At 39.4% G+C, this 22,349-nt stretch overlaps 1 protein-coding gene across 5 annotated transcripts in view; it reads right to left on the bottom strand.

Moving 5' to 3' along the window:
* The window catches only part of ipo11 (importin 11), a 427,187-nt gene that overhangs the window by 83,784 nt on the left and 321,054 nt on the right, over window positions 1–22,349 (bottom strand). Inside the window, exon 31 of one of the 5 annotated variants that reach the window (XM_072252589.1) lies at window positions 962–1,092. The exons of the other annotated variants lie outside the window; for them this stretch is intronic. Coding sequence (XP_072108690.1) covers window positions 985–1,092 — 108 coding nt within the window. The 3' untranslated portion in view covers window positions 962–984. The remainder of the gene's footprint in view (window positions 1–961; window positions 1,093–22,349) is intronic. 5 annotated transcript variants of the gene reach the window in all.

The raw sequence follows: 22,349 nt of genomic DNA, 5'->3' as shown, positions 1-22,349 counted from the left end.
CGAATCTGTGGAATTCATTTGCCTTGTGCAGCTGTGGAGGCCAAACCATTGAATATATTTAAAGCAGAGGATGATGGGCTCTTAAGTAGTCAGGGTGTCGAACGTTATAGGGAGAAGGCAGGAGAATGGGGTTGAGAAGGATAATAACTCAGCCATGATGGAATGGTGGAGCAGACTCAAAAGACCGAATGGCCTAACTATGCTCCTCTGTCTTATGGTATAATAATAAATATACCACTTTAGATACTGTTGGTGGAGTGGGCTGAGGGAAGCCACAGCTACTATGTTTCTGACACTAAATAAATACATATTGTATTGAAAGGACAGGCAGGAAGGCAGAGCGGATGGGGTGGCTTGGTTGGTAAAAGAACAAAACCAAATCCTGATAAAGCGGTGACATAGAGTTAGAAGATGTAGAATCATTGTGGGTAGAGTTAAGAAGCAATGCTATAAGGACCCCGATGAGAGAAATATATAGGCCTCCAAACAGTGGCCAGGACGTGGGGTACAAATTACAATGGAGATAGAAAAGGCATGTAGAAAGGGCAAAGTTAGCCTGACTTCAGGTTAGGAAGATATTCTAATCTATTTTTAAGGATGAGATTTCAGGATACTTGGAGGCACATGATAAATAGGGCAAAGTCAGCATGTTTTCCTTAAGGAGAAATCTTGCCTGACAAATCCTTTGAGAAAATAATAGGCAGGATAGGCAAAGGACAAGTCAGTGGATGTTGTTGACTTGGATATTTAGAAGGTTTTTGACAAGTTGCCACATGTGAGTCTGCTTAACAAGATAAAAGGTCATGGTATTTCAGTACTACTAGCATGGAAAGAAGATTAGCTGACTGGCATGAGGTAAAGAGTAGGAATAAAGGGGTCCTTTTCAGGTAGGCTGCCAGTAATTAGTAGTGTCCCACAGGGGTGGGTATTACATTATATGTCAATGATTTGTGTTACATACCTTGTGGGTATCTTGTGACTGTCTTATGACCATGATGTAATTGAGTAACTTGTGAGCATGACGTAATGGTCTTGTGATGGTGGGGTGATGTAATTTTCCTGCCAGTGTGAGGTCACGTGATGACATGTTCCCTACAGGTATATAAAAGGGAAACCTCTGTTGTTACGCAGTTGATTCATTGTTTAATTCGTCAGTTACTCTGTTATGTGACACAGTTTCGTTTTAAAGTGGAGTTTTACTTTCTATCATAAAGTAAAATCGTTGTGCCAGCAGTTTCTCTAATCGCTGCAAGTTTTTGTGTGTTGCACCTTTGATTTACCTTTACAGTCTAGTATTGGGGAGTGAAGACCTTACTAAAGTACAGGAACCCGAAGAATTGAGTAAAGTTGGTGTCATTCGGCAGTTTTATAAAGGATCGACATTATTGAATTTTCATTCAGGAATAGTGGCCTGCATCTGAGATAACTCCTGCAAGATCAGGAAGGTTTGTGCAGTGTTCACCAGCCAGGAAAAAGGTCAGTTCCTTTAAGCCGTTTTTTCCTTTGTCGTGAATCCTTTGGACAGGATCAGCAGTAACGTCACATCTTCGAAACAAATCCATTTCCAGTAAAGTCTCTCCTTACTGACTGTATAAATCATTTGGACTTTTGAATTTACCACTTTAAGAACTGTTCCAGAGTTGCCGTATAGCAGTTAACTTCCGGTTAAGTTAGTCGTTTGAATACTTTTCGCTATTGTTGAGCAGAGTTTAATAAATGCTTATGTTTGTTTATAAAACCTGACTCAATTCTATATTCATTGTTGCTGGACACTTGACATTTGGATGACAGAATGGAGGGGTCTGTGGCCAGGTTTATGCATGAAACCAAGATTGGTGGAAGCACAGGTGGAGATGAGGAAGCAGGGAGTCTGCAGAAGCACTTAGACAGATTAGGAGAATGGACAAAGAAGTGGCAGATGGAATACAGAATAGGGAAATATATGGGCATGCACTTGGATAGAAGGAATAAAGGCATATACTATTTTCTAAACTGAGAAAATTTTTAAAAACCAAAGGTGCAAAGGGACTTGCCAGTGCTGACATTGGAAAGTGTCCAAAGGAGGTTTCGAAAATGATTCTGGGAATGAAAGGGTTAATGTATGAGGAACATTTGATGGCTCTGGACCTGTACTCACTGGAATTTAGAACAATGGCCTAGAGGGAATGGGCGTGGAGAGGATGTTTCCTAGAGTGGGGGGAGCCGAGGACTGGAGGTCACAGCCTCAGAATGGAAAGATGTCTATTTAGTACACAGATGAGGAGGTATTTCCTTATTCAGAGAGTGGTGCATCTGTGAAATTCATTTTCACAGGTAGCTGCGGAGGTCAAGTAATTGGTATACTTAAAGCCGAAATTGATTATTAAGATAATGGGGAGAAGGCAGGGAAAAGGAGTTGAGAGGGATAATAAATCAACCATGAGGGAATGGCGGACAAGACTCAATGGAGTGAATTGCCCCATCCTGGCCCTATGTCTTATGGTCTTATATGATAGACAGATGTAAGAGTTTCTTATATAAACACGTGAATATGCAGAGAATGGAGGGATATGAAGCATCTGCAAGCAGAAGGGATTAGTTTATTAGAAGTTATTAGTTTAATTAGATCAGTGCAACATTATGGGGCAAAGGGCTGTTTCCATGTGGCACAGTTCTATATTCTATCTTTTCTGATAAATGTAGGATAGAGTGTTTAGACACAGGAGACTGCAAATGCTAGAATCTGGAGAAACAAACAAACCACTGGAGGAACTCAGAAGATCAGGCAGCATCAGTGAATGCAAAGGTTTAACTGACATCTTGGATCAAGACCCTTCATCTGGATAGATTACCTGACTGAGTTGCATAGAAAGTGCTTCAGATAGCTTCTCTGATTTTAACACCGAATGATCTAAATATCTGAACTGGATGAGCAGAGATGTCAAACAGAGTCAACAATAGCATTTTAATCATAAAACCCCAAATATGACTTCATAAAAAATCCTTCAAAACTCAGTCTCCACCACAGGAAAATTTGTAACCTATCCTGATTTTTATTAAATTAAGCTATGGGGTACTTTGTGAAGTAAAGTTAGATATGTTACTACAATAAGAATCCAACCTGCTTTTGATCAACAATACACAGTTTGGCTGTTGTGTTCAAATGATATTTTTAAGAAGGGAATGTGTTTTCTCTGAGTTCTGGCATTGATTTGATGGGCCAAATGGCCTCCTTCTATATCTGAACAGTATAGTGAATATTCTAAATGCAGCTTTTATTCAATATTCATTTAGAATCTTTTGAAATATTAAAATTATCAATTCTTTTTAACAAAACTTCATGGATTTTGCTGAGTTCAGACTACTAATTTCCCAGTTACTCAGGAAGCTAATATTTCAAACTTATGCTAAATTCATAAGAGAAATTAGCTGCACGGCAGATTTCCAGTCCTGATTAGTGAGGCCGACCTGCTGGCAGGAAATTACACAATGTAATTGGGTCATGTGGGCAGAACAGAACAAACCAGATGAAACTGCTGAGTATACCACTGAGAGGCAGCAAAGACACTCACTCAATGACCCTAGTGTTTGGAATCAATCAAAATCTATTAATGTGTAAAGCTAACAAATGAAGGTTAAAATAAAGCTACCTATTAATACCAATACTTATCAAAAAGTAATAGGAATTGGTTTATTACGATCACATGTCCTGAGGTACAGTAAAAAGTCTGTCTTGCATAATATTTATACAGATCAATTCATGACACAATGCACTGAGGTAGTACAAAGTAAAATAACAGACTGCAGAATAAAATGTTACAGTTTAGAGAAAGTGCAGTGCAGGTAAACAATAAGGTGCAAGGTCATAATGAGTGTGTGAAGTCAAGAGTCCACCTCATCGTACTGCAGAACCATTTAATAGTCTTATAACAGCTGTGTAGAAGATATCCATGAGTCTGGTGGTAGGCTTTCAGGCTTTTGTATTATTTGCTGATGGGAGAGAGGAGAAGAAAGCATGCCCAGGGTGAGTGGGGTCTTTCGTTATGCTAGCTGCTCTACTGAGATAGTGAAAGTCCACGGAAAGGAGGCTGGTTTAGGTGATGTGCTGAGCTGTGTTCACAACTCTGCAGTGCTTGTGGTCATGGGCAGATTAATTGCCATATCAAGTAGTAATGCAGCTAGATAAGATGCTTTCTATGCTGCATCAAAGGGGACGTATCAATTTAAAAAATTCTCCTGAGGAAGTAGAGGTATTGGTGAAATTACCCAGCCGTGGTATCTATATTGCTCGATCAAGACAGACATTTGGTGAAGTTCATCCCCAGGACCTTGAAGCTCAACCTTAGAATTATTGATGTAGATAGGAGCACATGCACCATCCTTCATAAAGTCAATAACTGACTCTTTTGTTTTGCTGACATTGAGGGAATGGTTAAAAAGTATCAAATGAATTTACAACTGGTTCTTGACCAGGCTTGCCGACCACTGTTTCCTCTCCCTATACTTCCTGAGCTGGATATGGAGGGTCCACAAGCTGCTTTCTGCACCCTGGAGTCAAATGACATAGGATAATGAAGTCTCATTGTTAACAATAAAAAATCAAAACACCATAGTGAACAAAATGCTTAAAATACTAGAACAGCAGGCTTCTAACCTCCTAATCACAAAGTCAGGAATTAGGATTCCAATGAATGGAGATTTGCATCTGGTCTGGATACAAAGAATCACTAAAGGATTATACAACATGATGAACAATGACATGACCAGGTTCCACTGTACCAGTCAGCAACAAATAGTGAAGGAACAGACCAACAGATCTTGTTCTGCTTGCCCTGTTAGATCCTCATATACAGCTCATGCATCCTTTGGAGCTGCTGAAACGCCAGTATTTCCAAAGCCACATAGCATGATTCAGCCCAATGTAACTGATCTTACTGTTAACTTTCTTCCTTGCAACAGTGAAATCACAGCTGGGCTCACAGTTTCTACACAAGTTCTAATCTGTACAGATTTGTAAATAGATTCTCAATTTCAATACTAGGGAATTTCAACAACCCTGTGCTGTGCCCTGGACTCTCACTGGCAAGAATCTGTTAATAATTTTGGAACATACACATTTACAACATTTCCGGACAAAGTTCTGGGACAAGCTAGTATTTCTCTATGAGAATTTCCAGCTATCTGCTTGTAATGCTCAAACATATAAAATCTAAGCATACGCACACATTTACTGAAATAATAAAATTTGTCAACCAACCACTTAGATTGTTAAAGACGTCAGATCACATAACCATCTTGAAAAGACAGACTGCTCAGTTGATGTGCAATTTTATAGCATAACTTGACATGAAAAACAGTGATGTGAAGGGAATTGACAGGTCACACAAAGTGCATTCAACTTGCAAAGAAGTGCAATGAAAAACAGAAAATATAGACCAATAAAATATTATTGTTTATAATACCAAGTATCAGGCATTCTACTTTCTTCACAGTTAATTGTACTTTTCTTTTCTCACCCTATAATTTCATAACACATTTTGAAAACAATACTCATGACAAACTCATGTAAAGTGGTGAAATTAACTGTGATATTCCCCGTAAAATGCTTATCTCAAGACAACTGCAGAAGTCTAAATTTTTAAGTGTTTGCAGTGCTGGAACTTCATTAGAATCTCAACTCTTTTCTTTCCAAAAGATATTACTGTCACCAGCTGTCTTTTACTACCTTGCTTAAGTGCTAATGTACAAGTGTAAACAGTTAACATAATATGCACCCTTGAGAAGCAATAAATATGAATATTGTGTTTGTTCCCATTTGTGGTTGTCCATTTACCTGGTGACTTGATTATGTCACAGTCAATCGCTTGATTAGATGACAGTGATCCCCTCGTTGCCCCTTTTGTTAAATATCCTTTCCTACTGAGGATATAGTCAGCAAGAGTTATGCCCTCAGAAGTTGAAATGTGAGTACTGGGCATTGGTGATAATATCATTTAATGTACTGGCTTACTTTGAATATTTATAAACTTTATAATACTGTGCATTAATTTCCATGTTCTTCTTTATAAGCCAGGAAATACATTTCCCTTCACTTGTTTGGATTCATCTGGGAACAGGAATAGTAATACCATGCAGAATCTTACATGTCCACACTGTTGAGTATTAAATTGGTATTTCATGATTGCAATTGGGAGTTGGTTGTAAAATATACCACTGCGGCTCAAAGGTTTGGGAACCTGGAACTTAAAGGGAGTGGAAGCTGTTAGTTCCACAAGGTTGCAGTTTGTTTTTCAACTTTTGCGACTGAAATTTGCAAGAGTACATAGCCCAATGTAAAACAAGGTAGAAAATCTTTTCTTTACACCTTTTTTATTGTCTAACATTAAACACATAAAAAAATCTTAATCCTTCTCTATTTCTTAACTATGCCTCAAATACAGTGAGCTCTCTTTCTTCTCCAACGCTCTTCTGTTATATTTATCAAGTTCTTCATTCAGATTCAGATAACCAACCTTTGTTCCCCTTTTGTCTGATGTTAAATTTGACAAGACCTCAAAGTCCTTGGCCTTTTCATGTTCATTCATTCACAGTCTCCTCTGCATCATCTCCAGTTCCTTGTGAAAATTTGACTGCTTAAAGATAACTTGGAAAAATGTTCACCGGTGAGCAATGGCTGAACTTCTGAAGTGGGTTAATTCTGTTTACTGGGTGATAAGCATAAAACTGCACTTATCAAGTGTAATGTCTGCTTGCTGATATCAAGCCCTACAGCAAAAATGTGTTCAGCCATTTATTGCTAATAAAAGCTGTAATCTGCATTATGAAGACCAGAATGGGACAGCTGACAGGGAAGCTTGGAAATAAAGAAAAATAATGCACTTGGGGTGCAACTTCATAATTAATAAATTTTGCAGTGTTACATGGTTGCGCCAAATGAACTTGACAATCTTCTGCATACTGAATCCAAAAATGATTGATGTTGAAGTCACAGTCCAAGATTAATAAGAGTTCCATAAGGTGGAATATCATGTTTTTATATGTTTAATCTTAAACAGTAAAAAATGTAGAGAAGATTTTCTATCTTGTTTTACATTGGGCAAGATATATCCTAATACTTTGTTTTCTATAATTAAGGCTTTTCATTTAGATTTTTCCATTTTATAACATTCACTGCTGATGATGACATTTAGTTATGGTCCTGCTGGAATTAAGTAAAAATGACAGCTAAAGTTCTGGCTATGGAAAGTTGGTGCACAATTGTTTTGGAAAATAAAGCGGTGTGTAAATATCACCATAATCTTGATGCTTAAGCAAGTATTTTAATGTCAACAGGCTTCAATATAATGAAACTTCATGGGCAACATTGACCCAAAGATTTAAAATACATAAGCTAAATGATTTTCACATAATAAATGAAATATAAAACAGAAATTAAAGAGCAGCCAGCAATATTATCCTCATCAACCAGACATTTGTGGCTCAAGCGATGAAAGAAATTTAGGAATGATTATAAAGGATTCCATGGGCACAGGGAACATACAGTGGCACGCAAAAGTTTGGGCACCCCGATCAAAATTTCTGTCAACTGTGAATAGCTAAGCGAGTAAAAGATGATCTGATTTCCAAAACATATTAAGTTAAAGATGATACATTTCTTTAATATTTTTAGCAAAATTACTTTTTTATTTCCATCTTTTACAGTTTTGAAATAACAAAAAAGGAAATGGGCCTGAAGCAAAAGTTTGGGCACCCTGCACGGTCAGTACTTAGTAACACCCCCGTTTGGTAAGTATCACAGCTTGTAAACGCTTTCTGTAGCCAGCTAAGAGTCTTTCAATTCTTGTTTGGGGATTTTTGCCCATTCTTCCTTGCAAAAGGCTTCTAGTTCTGTGAGATTCTTGGGCCGTCTTGCATGCACTGCTCTTTTGAGGTCTATCCACAGATTTTCGATGATGTTTAGGTCGGGGGACTGTGAGGGCCATGGCAAAACCTTCAGCTTGCGCCTCTTGAGGTAGTCCATTGTGTATTTTGAGGCGCGTTTAGGATCAATATCCTGTTGTAGAAGCCATCCTCTTTTCACCTTTAGCGTTTTTATAGATGGTGTGATGTTTGCTTCCAGAATTTGCTGGTATTTAATTGAATTCATTCTTCCCTCTACCAGTGAAATGTTCCCCATGCCACCGGCTGCAATACAAGCCCAAATCATGATCGATCCACCCCCATGCTTAACAGTTCAAGAGGTGTTCTTTTCATGAAATTCTGCACCCTTTTTTCTCCAAGCATACCTTTGCTCATTGTGGCCAAAAAGTTCTATTTTAACTTCATCAGTCCACAATACTTGCTTCCAAAATGCATCAGGCTTGTTTAGATGTTCCTTTGCAAATTTCTGGCGCTGAATTTTGTGGTGAGGATGCAGGAAAGGTTTTCTTCTGATAACTCTTCCATGAAGGTCATATTTGTGCAGGTGTCGCTGCACTGTAGAACAGTGCACCACCACTCCAGAGTCTGCTAAATCTTCCTGAGGTCTTTTGCAGTCAAACGGGGGTTTTGATTTGCCTTTCTTGCAATCCTATGAGCAGTTCTCTGGGAAAGTTTACTTGTTCTTCCAGACCTCAACTTGACCTCCACTGTTCCTGTTAACTGCCATTTCTTAATTACATTACGAACTGAGGAAACGGCTAGCTGAAAACGCTTTGCTATCTTCTTATAGCCTTCTCCTGCTTTGTGGGCATCATTTAATTTAATTTTCAGAGTGCTAGGCAGCTGCTTGGAGGAGCCCATGCCTGCTAATTGTTAGGACAAGGTTTGAGGAGTCAGGGTATTTATAAAGCTTTGAAATTTGCATCACCTGGCCTTTCGTAATGATGACTGTGAACAAGCCATAGCCCTAACAAGCTAATTAAGGTCTGAGACCTTGGTAAAAGTTAACTGAGGGCTCAAATTTCTTGAGGTGCCCAAACTTTTGCATGGTGCTCTTTTCTTTTTTTACACTCTAAAATTGTACAAAACAAAAATAATACACTAATCTTGATTAAGATGTTGAAAAGAATGTTTCATCTTTAACTTTATGACTTTTGGAGATCAGTTCATCTTCTACTCACTTAACTATTCACAGTAACAGAAATTTTGACCGGAGGCCCAAACTTTTGCATGCCACTTTACCAGTAGATTGGAAATCATCTAGAGTAGTGATGGTATTAAAAAAGATGCCAGAAAGTACTTTTAAAAATTGTTATGTTTAATAACCTCATTGATTATCAAGAATTGTCATGACACTCAAACATCACAACAATCAATCTATAGAATTCCTAATCTCCTGTACTCTGCCCTCTGGCCTCCTAATCTCTAAAAATGTTGCAAGGCATTGCCATGATATTTTTCCACACTCAGTCCCACTGACATCTTTTGAACTTGCAGGGCTCCTCTCACCGAGATCCAATCTTCAACGTCAAATCCAATGGTAAGAATTATTGTGGATTGGCAAACTGACCTCTTTCTGAGGCAGGAACGTCAGCTTTCAGACACTGAGCCAAAAATCCCTCCAGATCAGTATCTGCCATCAAACAACAGGCCAATGTCTCACTCAGTCACAGACTTCATTTCCTTCAGCATCTAACTTTACAGTGCCCTGGCCCCACACAGTGCACTTCTACCTTCTCCCTCAGGCTACATCCACACTAGACCGGATAACTTTGAGAACGCTGGTTTCGAGTAAAAACGACAGGCGAACACACTACGCGTTTTTCAAAATATCTCTGTCCACACCAAAACGGATATTTGGGCAAATCTACTCCTACGGGGCATGCACAGACACATGTACAGAAAACGAGTGAAGAGGAAACGGTGTAATATTTACTTTTCTGCGGCGACGTTGTGCTACTTCCATTGGTCAAAAACGAGAGTACCAACAACAGCGAAAGAAAGTTTTCAACAATGTCTTCGAGGAATACAAAGAAAACCTCCGTTGGAAAAATCACTCAGACCGGACTTCTTCGCTTAAGACAGACAATGAAGTTGAGCTGCTTCTGCAAGTTACAAACGACTACAAAGTCAGCAAAGCAGTAGAGATGTTTAATTCCAAACAAACTATAAATGTAGACAATAAAGTAAATAACACACTCATGAAGCCGTCCTCCACCCAAGATCAACAAGAGATTGGAACTTCTGCCGCCAGACCTGCGCAGTATTTCTGACATTAATATTTTTAAAGATAGACTCAATCAAATCAACTTAGGGGATCTAGTCAAAAAAGCTCACTTTAAAATTTAACTCTCACGCCATTCACACCGACTGGGCGTTATAACAGCCCGTCCGGCAGTGTTTGCGCAGTACCAAGCAGAAGCAGAAAAAGCATTGTTGTTGCGGTATTGTCATGACAATGTTTTTAAATCTCTCCGTTTACCCCGCCCACACTGCAACGAGAAACAATCGTTTTCAAATTTACACACTCTGGAGGGTGTTTTCAAAAATCTCCGTTTTCTGGGGATGAAAATACAGTTTCAGTATGGACAGGAATCTACATAGCTGAACAAAATATATTACCATTGTGGCAGGGGCTCACACCACCAGATCAATGCAGGTTTAGGGTGAAACCTGCAGAAAATGCCACAAAGTAGGACACACACAAAGAGCATGCTGGGCAGACAAAAATAAATGGACCACACGGGAAAGAGAAAAAGATAAAAAGTCAAGTTAGTTTCAAAAAAATCTGATAATGATGAGAGTGACACAGGACTTAGTAACCTTGAGGTTTACAATGTGAAAATTAGCAAGAGAGAAGCAATATGGCTTACACCAAAAGTGAACGGCAAATTAATTAAAATGGAGCTCAAGACTGGTTCGACTGTTTCAGTAATTCCACAAAATGAGTTTGAATGCCATTTCAAAGATATGGAACTGAAGTCTACAGACACCCAACTAAGAACTTATACTAGAGAAAAGATAAGTCCTCTGGGAAAGATGCTCATAACAGTGAAATACACAACGAACAAGCCACATTGGACTTGTATGTGGTAAAAAAAACCAGAGGGCCAGCATTGTGCGGCTGTGATTAGCTGAGACCATTACAACCCGATTGGAGATCCGTCCATATAGGAACAGAACAGACTGTTTGGCCCAATTCATCCATGCTGACCAAGATGCCGATACGTACATGCTAAGGTGTCTATCTTTCCTGAGAAATCAATCGCTCCAATTCAAACAACTTCCTTGCAAATACTTTCTGCATCCTGTCAAGCTCATCACAACTTTCCTTAGTGTGGTGACTCAGTATTCCAAGTGTGGCTTAACTAACCATTTGCACAACCGTAACATGATGATCCAATCCTATTCTCAGAGCCTTGGCTGATAAAGGCAAGCATCCCATATGCTTTATTTATCTCACTGTCAGGAAACTATACATTTGTATTCCAAGGACTCACTATTCAACAGGACTCCCAAGCTCCCCGCTATTCACCGTGCATGTCCTATCCAGGTTCAGCTTCCCAAAATCTATCGCTAAGCACATATGCCAGTTAAATTCCATCTGCTATCCTGTTGCCCATTTCCCAGTTGATCAACATCATTTTGTAACCCTAGACAACCTTCTTCACTGTCCATTATATCACTATTTTTTTAATGTTGTCTGCAAACTAAACATTCCACTTACATTCTTTTCCAAATCACTGACATGATAATGAAGAACCCAGCATGAATCCTTGTGACACACCACTGGTTACAGGTCTCCAATCTGAAAAGCAACCTTCCATTACAACCCTTCAACTACCAATCCAATTTTGCATCCAATTTGCAACATATTCCGCCTGGGTAGCCTCCAACCTGATGGCATGAACATTAGATTTTTCTAACTTCCGGGAATTTTTCCCCTTCCCCTTGCTCTCTTGTTCCATTCCCCACTCTGGCACCACTCTCACTGCTTCCTTTCTCCTCAACTGCCCACTACCTCTGTCTGCTCCTCCTCCTTCTATTTTTCCCCATTGTCCTCTCCTATCAGATTCCTTTTTCTTCACCTCTTTATGTTCTTCACCTATCGCCTCCCAGCTTCTCACTTCATCTCACTTCCCCCACCCTGCCTTTCTAATACAAACTTGTGTATTTAGGACCTGCTGCAAGTCAGAGTAGACCCCAAGGCCAGGTGAGCTGTCAACCCATCTAGGCAAAAGCACTGCTACATTTAAAGAAAAACAAACTCCAACAATTATCAATAACAATACCAGATGAACACCTTCAGATTCAATCAAAATTCAAAATAGATTGCAGAGCACTCAGCCTTTAAGAATGTAATTAACAAGAGTAGCACATATAGGTTATCCCCAAGTTACAGATAAGTTTCATCCATGAGATGTTTTTGTCTTTATGTTTGAAAATACAGTGCATCTCACCAGTAATGTACTGACAGGCATTAAAAATCACGTAAGATGGTTATTTACTAAAACTGGAGAAAGAGCAGAAGCTAGTTCTGTCGTTCATAGGAATGAATGCATGTACATATTGGTCTTTTTAATTTACCAATATTATGAGAACTCATTTATATAAAGTGGTGTCCATATATTGGGTATTCAGAATCAGAATCAGGTTTATTATCACCAGCATGTGACGTGATATTTGTTAAGTTAGCAGCAGCAGTTCAATGCAATACATAACATAGAAGAAAAAAACAAAATAATAATTATCAATAAATAACTCAATTACAGTATACTGAATAATTAAAAATTGTGCAAAAAACATAAACACTATATATTAAAAAAGTGGGTTGTGTCCAAGGGTTCAACGTCCATTTAGGAATCGGATGGCAGAAGGGAAGAAACTGTTCCTGAATCACTGAGTGTGTGCCTTCAGGCTTCTGTTCTTCTACCCGATGGCAACAGTGAGAAAAGGGCATGCACTGGGTACTGGAGGTCCTTAATAATGGACGCTTCCTTTCTGAGACACCACTCCCTAAAGATGTCCTGGGGACTTTGTAGGCTAGTATCCAAGATGGAGCCAACTAAGTTTACAATCCTCTGCAGCTTCATTCGGTCCTGTGCTGTAGCCCACCCCCATACCAGACAGTGATGCAGCTTGTCAGAATGCTCTCCACGGTACATCTATAGAAGTTTTTTGAGTGTATTTGCTGACATACCAAATCTCTTCAAACTCCTAATATAGTCGCTGTCTTGCCTTCTTTATAACTGCATTGATGTGTTGGGACCAGGTTAGATCCTCAGAGATCTTGACACCCAGGAACTTGAAACTATCACTCTCTCCACTTCTGATCCCTCTGAGGATTGGTATGTGTTCCTTCGCCTTACCCTTCCTGAAGTCCACAATCAGCTCTTTTGTCTTACTGATGTTGAGTGACAGGTTGTTGCTGCAACACCACTCCACTAGTTGGCATATCTCACATAAGCCCTCTCGTCATCACCTGAGATTCTACCAACAATGGTTGTATCATCAGCAAATTTATAGATGGTATTTGAGCTATGGCTAGCCACACAGTCATGGGTATATAGAGACTAGAGCAGCGGGCTAAGCACACACCCCTGAGGATCACCAGTGTTGATCGTCAGCGAGATGTTATCATCAATCCACAGAGATTGTGGTCTTCCAGTTAGGAAGTCGAGGATCCAATTGCAGAGGGATGTACGAAGGCCCAGGTTCTACAACTTCTCAATCGGGATTGTAAGAATGATGCTATTAAATGTTGAGCTACAGTCAATGAACAGCATCCTAACATAGGTGTTTGTGTTGTCCAGGTGATCTTAAGCCATGGGAAGAGCCGTTGAAATTGCATCTGCTGTTGACCTATTGTGGAGATGGGCAAATTTGGCCCAGGTCCTTGCTGAGGCAGGAGTTCAGTCTAGTCATGACCAACCTCTCAAAGCATTTCATCACTGTAGATGTGAGTGCTACCGGGTGATATTCATTAAGGCTGCTCACATTATTCTTCTTAAGCACTGGTGTAATTGCTGGCTCTTTGTGCAAGTGGTAACTTTTGCTAATAGCAGTGAGAGGTTGAAAAGTCCTTGAATACTCCCACCAATTGGTTGGCACAGGTTTTCAGAGCCTTACCAGGTACTCCATCAGGACCTTCCACCTTGTGAGGGTTCACTCTCTTTAAAGACAGCCTCACATCCGCCTCTGAGGCAGAGACACAGGATGCAGCAGGAATCTTCACAGCTGTAGTTGCATTCTCCCTTTCAAAGGGGGCATAGAAGGCATTGAGTTCATCTGGTAGTGAAGCATTGCTATCATTCATGCTATTGTGTTTTGCTTTGTAGGAAATAATGTATTGCAAGCCCTGCCAGAGTTGTTGTGCATATGATGTCGCCTCCAACCTCATTCAAAATTGTCTCTTTGCCCTTGAAATAGCCTCTGCAAATCATACTTGGTTTTCTTGAACAGGTCTGGGTTGCCAGACTTGAATACCACAGATCTAGCCTTCAACAGACAACATCCCTCCTGGTTCATCCACGGCTTTTGGTTTGGGAATGTGTAGTAAGTCTTTGTAGGCATGCACTCATCCACACAGGTTTTAATGGTCAGTAACAACTGCAGCATTCTCATCCAGATTCAAAGATGAATCCCTGAATCCAGTCCAGTCCACCGATTCAAAGCAGTCCTGTAGGTGCTCCTGTGCTTCTCTTGTCCATCCCTTCTTGGTCCTCACTACTGGTGCTGCAGCCTTCAGTCTCTGCCTATACTCGGGGAGTAGAAGTACAGCCAGATGATCAGACTTCCCGAAGTGAGGGGGTGGAATAGCATGGTAGGCATTCTTGATAACCAGGGATTGCCTGTAACTGTAACTGGACTGCTATCTACTGCTACTGTGCATCTAAACATACTACATTTGCTGAGCCACTGCACAACAAGTAACTGATTAACACAGTTTTAATGTATTAGAATAAATAGTATGTCAGAGGCTACCACCTAGTTACATATGCCAGATGTATGGGCAACCAAGCATACAAAAAAGCATTTGAAAGACTGATGTAGCGGATTTTTTAGCTACTGCTGGACTGCAGATAATTCTTCTGCTGGGTGGGAATGGGACAATTCCACATGCCTTCTCTCCCCACCCTACCCCAACAATCAGGGGTAGGGTCAAACCTGAAAAAAGATGGGAGCACTGAGCGCCAGTGGTCAGTCACTCGTGGTCAGTCACTCAAAGTCAGTGACACCAACTAGCAGCTCCCTCTAGTCACAGTTGTTACTGTGATCCTCTCCCACACTATTTTTGTTCAGTTCTGATGTGAGAAAAATTGGGCTATAAAAACTTTTCAAGATCAGAACCCAGGGTTTACTTGTATCTATAAGTAATTCTAAGCTTGCTGTAAATTATTAAATCTATTGCCCTGTTCACCTTACGTCCTTTCTCTGTGATTAGCCAAACTCCATCTCCATCTTATCTGCATTTACAGTTGTACTGAACTTCTTTCCCTGAATCCATCTCCCCGGTTCAGCCCTTCAGGATTAGTATTTCATTCTACTGCAACACTTCAGGCATCCTGAAGTTATAACTGTGATACAGTACTTCACCAAAAAATGTCAATCCACTCTTTCTTTTCAGTGAACCTAAAGCCAGTCAGCAGTCAGAATTCTTTCCATAGTGCCACTTCTGAATGCTTCAAAAGCAAATTCATTCCATCAAGAATTAAATCCTGTCAACTGCAAAAATAAACAAAAATTCCTCACTGAAGAAATCACGTACCCAAGAAAAACTCAAAATATATATTTTTTAATTTTAATAAATTATTACCAAAGTCTCAGTGTTTCCCCATGGATAAGAAATCAAACTTTATGTGCAGTGCACAGCAAAACAGGAAGTGATATAGATGAAAGTTAATCTCCCTTGACAAGTGAACAGCATGACTTACGGCCAGGAAATATATTATACAACCATACAGCAGTTAGAATAAGGATAAACTGGTTAAAATCATAGAGCTGGCAATCATTGTTGAAGGTACTGCACAGAACAACACTTTTCGATTCAATAAAACAAAATTGGCACACAATTTATTTCAGCTGAATCAATTATAAATGTAGTCTGAAAAGCAGGAAAGTATCATATATCAAGCCATTATCTTAAAAGATTATAATTTCTGAAAGAGAAAGGTGCAGTTAAATATTCTTTGAATAGTGTCTGAAGAAAGAAACTACGTAAAGGATTACTTTTCTACATTTAATGTATAACTTGCATTATGAGATTTTGGAGTCTGCAAAGATATAGTGTGTGGAGAACAGAACAGGAGGGTGGTGTAGTGTTGGAGTGATGATTGCAAAGCCACTTGAAGAACACCACTTTCTACTGTGTGCATTCTGTACTCACAAATGCATCCAACAGGTAGAAAAAGTGAAACTCCTTCACCCAAAGACTTGTACGATGTGGATGCACAAACCGGGCAAATGCCGCATCTGTATTTGAGGAGAATTTAGATAAATTCAGAAGACAGAAGGGAATAAAGGGATGGGTCAAATAGGACACAGAGATTTTGTATGCTCTGGTGCAGCCCAAGTCTGGGGTTGCTGAGTGGAATGCTAAGCATTTCTGAAAATTCAAAATAAGTGTACTTTCCAATGGCATTGCACTATGAATGATAAAAAGATTCTTTTAATATCAATTCAAATGAAAATTTACAGACCCTAATTTATAGAAGACTATAAAGGATATGAGATGAAAATTTGTCTATGCATCATTACTTCTGCTGACTGTCTTAAATGTCATGTTTGGTGAATCTGAGTATGTGCAGCACATGTTGATTTTCATAACACTGTTAGTGAATGTGAACAGCTAGAATAAAGGAGAACAGACACATCCTGACATTGACGTGCACTAGACAGCAAACTTATTAAAAGGGAGCTCAACAACAAAACTATTGCATGTATTCAACGTGACTGTAGGGTCAAAGTCTCCTATGTTTATGTTGGCATAAACTTTGTGCATAACCATTCTAACCTGAAGCTTTTTAGCACAACTGAGGAATTATATATAGAATTTAAAGGGCTAAAACCTGGCTGACATGTTTCGACTGACTTGTGAGAATAACACTGCATGATAACTAAGGAGCAAAGTAGTGCTTGTTGCATGATAAAGCTGCTTTGTGTAAACACTAATCAACGATGTCTGGCAACATCAGAGTACTATGTGATAACACATGTTTAACAAGCAGCCCCAGATAGTGCTCGGGGCTCACTTGGTTACAGATTTCCAGGCTATATGAGCAGGGCTCTGTAATATCAACTGAGACGCAAACTTGATAATAAACAGTATGTAATTTTAAGTAACTGTGATTAACAATTATTCCCTGGGTCTGAACCTAAAGTCCTCTAGTAGAGAGGCAGGTCGACACAACTGAGAACAAATTTCCATCCCTTCACTTTTACTGGATTTCCATCAGAAGCACATTTGGTTGTAAGCACAAGTATGCCAATTAGGTTGGTGTGCTCAACCACTATTCTTACTAGGTAGTGGATGATGGGCAAGCTCAGGGTCCAACTACATGGTGGTGCAGCTCAACCCCTATCAAATTCTAAATTCTAAATTCGTGTATGTTTACAAAATACAATTAAGTTGGTTGGTAAAACTATTGAAAATCTTTTCTTTGTACTTTTGTCAGTTAAATAAAGGTTCACGTGAATTAACATATCACAGATTTTTGTTTTTATTGAATTTTGGAAAATATCCCAACTTTTCTGGAAATGGGGTTTATACAAAGATTTTCCTTCTTTAAGGTTAGAAGGCAGAATACATGTTACTGATTGCACAATGAAGTTCCATTTGTAATCTTTCAGCAAATACAATTGTCTATGCCTGTGTACACCAGGCAACATTCATCAGCCAAGCTAGATCTATGAGTTAAGAAAACCTTTGCTATTCATATTTTGTGGGCATCACTGGCATGCTCAGTGTTTGCTGCCCATGTCAAACTCTGCATAAGAAGGTTGTGTGAACAGCTTTCTTAAACCAATTCAGTTATTCAGGTGAAGGTATTCTTCCAGTGTTATACAGCTGGGAGTTTCAGGATTTAGAGGTGAACCTGCAGATGGTGGTGTTTCCATGTGTTTCAACCCTTTGTTTTCCTCAGATCACTGTAGGATGGTGCCAGTGAACAATGCGACCAACAGAAACATCCTACAGACAGTTTGCGAAACTACTTCTTCATTAAATATGATTCTACTACTAAATCATGTGCGATTGGAACCTAGGATTTAAATTTTGATGGTGTATTTTTGGGCTGTTTGACTAATTTCACTTTGCTGTCTCCAAAGCAGTTCAGTGAGGTTTAGAGCAAAGTGTCCAGCCTAGAGGCCTGGAAACGGGGCACAAGCCCATGATCTATTCCATTGAGGCAGGGAGCAAAGTTAAATCAACAAGGATAAGAGCAGAAGATGGGCAGGTGTTTGCCTGTGGCTGGCTGGTCTTCCTCTCCCTTTTGCTAGCTGCTGTCACAGCAAAGTATAGGAGTCTTGGAATCTATGTTGCAAGGATTGATCAACGAGGTTGTGTACTCATTTTGGGGAACTTTGAGGTACATGTTGCATGTGTTCCTGGATTCTGGCTTGTCTTTTGTTTAGTATTTTTGAGCGGCTTGATTGGGGTGATTGATGTGGACTACAGTGTCTTGGGAAAGAATGGCCCTACAGCCTGCACTGGGCCAGTGAGGCAGCGCTGCACTCAACTGAATACTACTGGACTCCTGGTTTGATGTCTGATATTCTGTACTGTTCGTTCGCTTTTTACCGCTTGCGCAATTTGTTCTTTTCTTGCACGTTGGGTGATTGATGTTTTCTTGAATAGATCCATGGTGTTTCTTTTGTTTTGTAGCTACCTGCGGCAGGACAAATCCCAGACTTGTATTCTGTATACATACTTTGATAATAAATCTTTAATGGCAAGTGACAAATAGAAATCATGCCATGAATGTTCCTTGATTGTTTCCAATAAGGAAGAGCATAACTGTCACCCTTTCAAACGATTATCAATGAAACACTCTCACTCCTGGCCCTGAACCCTTGTCCACTATCAACTATCAACACCCTGTGAGTCAACTTCAACTGGAAAACCAAACATATAAAAACTGGACCTATAAGAAAATGTCAGAGGATTGGAATCCTGAGGCAAGTGACCAACTATGAACACCCCAAAACTCTAATCAGGTGGATGATTAAAATAATTCTAACAACTCTCAATAAGCTCAATATGTTGGTTGACTAACTGGTCACAATAAATTGCCCCTAGTGTGATGGTGAGCAGTAGAATTGGAGAGAGCTGAGGGAAATATGAGGATAATAAAAGAGAATTAGTGTAGGATTAGGGTTTCAGATGCTTAATGGTCAACATGGACTTCGTGGACTGAATATCTGTTTCTATACTGTATGACTGGAAGATTATCTGACCATTTACAACAAAGCAGCCTGCTTTACTGGCACTCCATCCAAGAGGCTATATTGTATGTTCATTCCCCCCATTACTACTACACAAAGTTTACAATATTCAATGCACTGTCTTGCTTAGGTTACTTCAACAATTCCCAAGCCTTTGAGCCCTACAAGCAAGAAGGATAAGTATTTAAAACTCATGAGTACACCATCATAAACACAAGAGGTTCTGTGGATGCTGGACAGCCCTGTTCCGCATTGTATCTCTAAAATAAAATAAAATTTAAAAATTGTGAGCAGCACCTACAAAAAGCTGGAGAAACTTAGCAAGTCAGGCAGCATCAATGAAGTTGATGTTTTGGGCCAAGAACCCTCATCACTGTCCTACTTACTGTGTTTTCATATATCCTACTGCTATCTAGAAGAGTTCATGTTGCCAAGTGTCACTTTGTCACTAACATTTTCTATCATTCACTTTATGTACCTGTACATACACAGTTGATGTATATAAGCTAATCTTATGTATATACAGTCACACTCAAACAGTTACTTGCACATCGTGTTTTCTAGCATTGCTTTTATATTTATATTTATTGTGTTTTATGTTTATTGGGTTAATTTATGCTACATTGGATCCGGATTAACAATCATTTCATTCTCCTTTACATTTGTGTACTGAAGAATAACAATAAAACATCTGGAATCTTGAATTAAGACTGGAAAAGAAGGGGACCGAAGCCAGAACTGTTTATTTACCTCCATAGATGCTGCCTGACTTGCTGAGTGTTTCTATATTTTGTGCATGTTCCCTGAGTACACAACCAACTGCGTGTACCTTTCCAAAGCTACATACTGACTTAGAAATATAATTCTGATCCTTCACTGCCAGTGTGTCAGAATCCTGGAACTCCCAGCTGTACAACATCATGGATTATCCTCATCTGAAGGACTGCATCAGTTTAAGAAGATGGCTCAGACCATCTTCTCATGAGCAATAAATTATGACCATGTCAGCAAGCCCCACATCCAAAGAAACGAATGAAATCTTTTTTTTTAGCTCATAGCTCAACTTGCCTGAAGAATACCTTTAAAATATTTTCTGCATGAGTAAGAAAAAATGTCAAGCAGCACAATTTAATTGGTTTTTGACAGGTTACCATGTATGATGCTGCCATTAATTGGAGCTTGAATTTGAAAGTGCAGAAAAAATACTGGAAAGCCGTTTAGAAATGCAATCAGTACTGTGTCAATTCATCACCATTTGAAACTGGGCTATTTGTGATAAAATGTTGTGGCTGGTGTATTCAAATGCAAATGTGATCTTTGAACTTATACACACATAACCAACGTCCTGGTATAAATCAAAGATGAAATAATACATTTTAGAAATGACTTATGATATTTGCACCTTAAGATACTTTTGTCAATTTTTTTCTGTAATAACAGCTTTCTAGTGAAAAGTACAATTTAGTGCAAACAGTGAATGCAAAGTTGTGAATACTTGTTTTTTTCCTATTCTGTATTTTCCAGGATCAGAGTCTCTGGTCACTTAGTTAAATAGCTCACGTTACAAACGCAGCATTAAAGATGCATGCTTACTCCTGATCTTGGATGCTAATCAGTGCAAAATTTACACTTTCTTCCTGTGATTGCTTGAGTTTCCTCCTGGTGGTATTCCTGTATTCTCCCATATCAAAAACACAGATTGGTTGTTAAATTAACTAGCTATTGCAAATTGCTCCTAGTATACAAGTGAGTGACAGAATCTGGAGAGAGGTGATGTGAATGTGGGGAGAATTTTTCAAAAAGTGTAAATGGGTTGTTAACAGCTCGTTAGACTTGGTGGGCTGGAAGGGATGTTTCTGTACGATACAAAATAATCTGCAGATGCTGGGGTCAAAGCAACACTCACAACACGCTGGAGGAACTCAGCAGATCAGGCAGCATCCGTGGAAACGATGAGTCGACGTTTCGGTCCTGACGAAGGGTTCCCGCCCGAAACGTCGACTCGTTTCCACGGATGCTGCCCGACCTGCTGAGTTCCTCCAGTGTGTTGTCTCTGTACTACATCTTTTTATGACTCCATTGCAATATTTGTTTTCAGCCCAATACGTAGCTAAACAGTAGCAGCACACTAGATCTGTCAAGAATTTTCCACACTATCTAAAATATAATAGATGCTGTTTCTTTTTGGCAAGCGGAAGGAACAGATAAGGAACCAACAAGCTTTTTACCTGTTGTAAAATATTGATCATTGTTAATGGTGTCACTGTTTACTTCTACACTTTCCTTGACAATAAAATAATAATAGACACCCTTCACTTGCTTTTTAAATGCCACCTAATAAAGCCAAATAAAAACACTCAGCAGGTTAGCAACATCAGTGGAAAGATAAACATAGTTAACTTTCCAGGCGGAAGACCAATCTTAGCAACACCTGGTCTGTGGTTTTCAGCACTTTCTGTGTTTATTTCAGATTTGCAGTTTTTCCTATTTTTATTTACAATTTACAAACTTACTTGCACTTCCTGGAACAAGTTTCCTTTACATATTATTTTACTTGTTCTGCCGGTTGGCCCTGAAGTTTAAAACACAGGAAAGCTGGACACACTCAAGCTTTTCACTTCTTCACAAGATTGAAGGAGGCCATTAGGCCCATTAAGTCTATGTTAGCACTCAGAGAAATTCAATCAATCCTACTCATTTCCCTGCATCTCACAGTTCTACATATGCACACTAACTCCCACCTCCAACTGATTCTTTTGCTACGCATCTCCATTAGGGGTAACTTTACAATTAAACTAATCGCTAACATGTGCTAGGATCTGGGAGGAAACTGGAACCACTGGATGAAACCCACAGTTACAAGAAGAATGTGCAAACTCCACAATGACACCAGCAAAGGTCAAAAACAAAGCCAGGTGACAGAAGCTGTGAGACATCTGCACTATCTGCAACATGACTATTCCAGTAAAAAATTCTGAGGCTATTTGCATTACTTATGTAGGATAGGA

This window comes from Mobula birostris, chromosome 3, assembly GCF_030028105.1.
Source record: "Mobula birostris isolate sMobBir1 chromosome 3, sMobBir1.hap1, whole genome shotgun sequence".
Classification (NCBI taxonomy): Eukaryota; Metazoa; Chordata; class Chondrichthyes; order Myliobatiformes; family Myliobatidae; genus Mobula; species Mobula birostris.
Note: the sequence above shows the minus strand (reverse complement) of the source record. Positions and strands in the feature narration are given on the sequence as shown.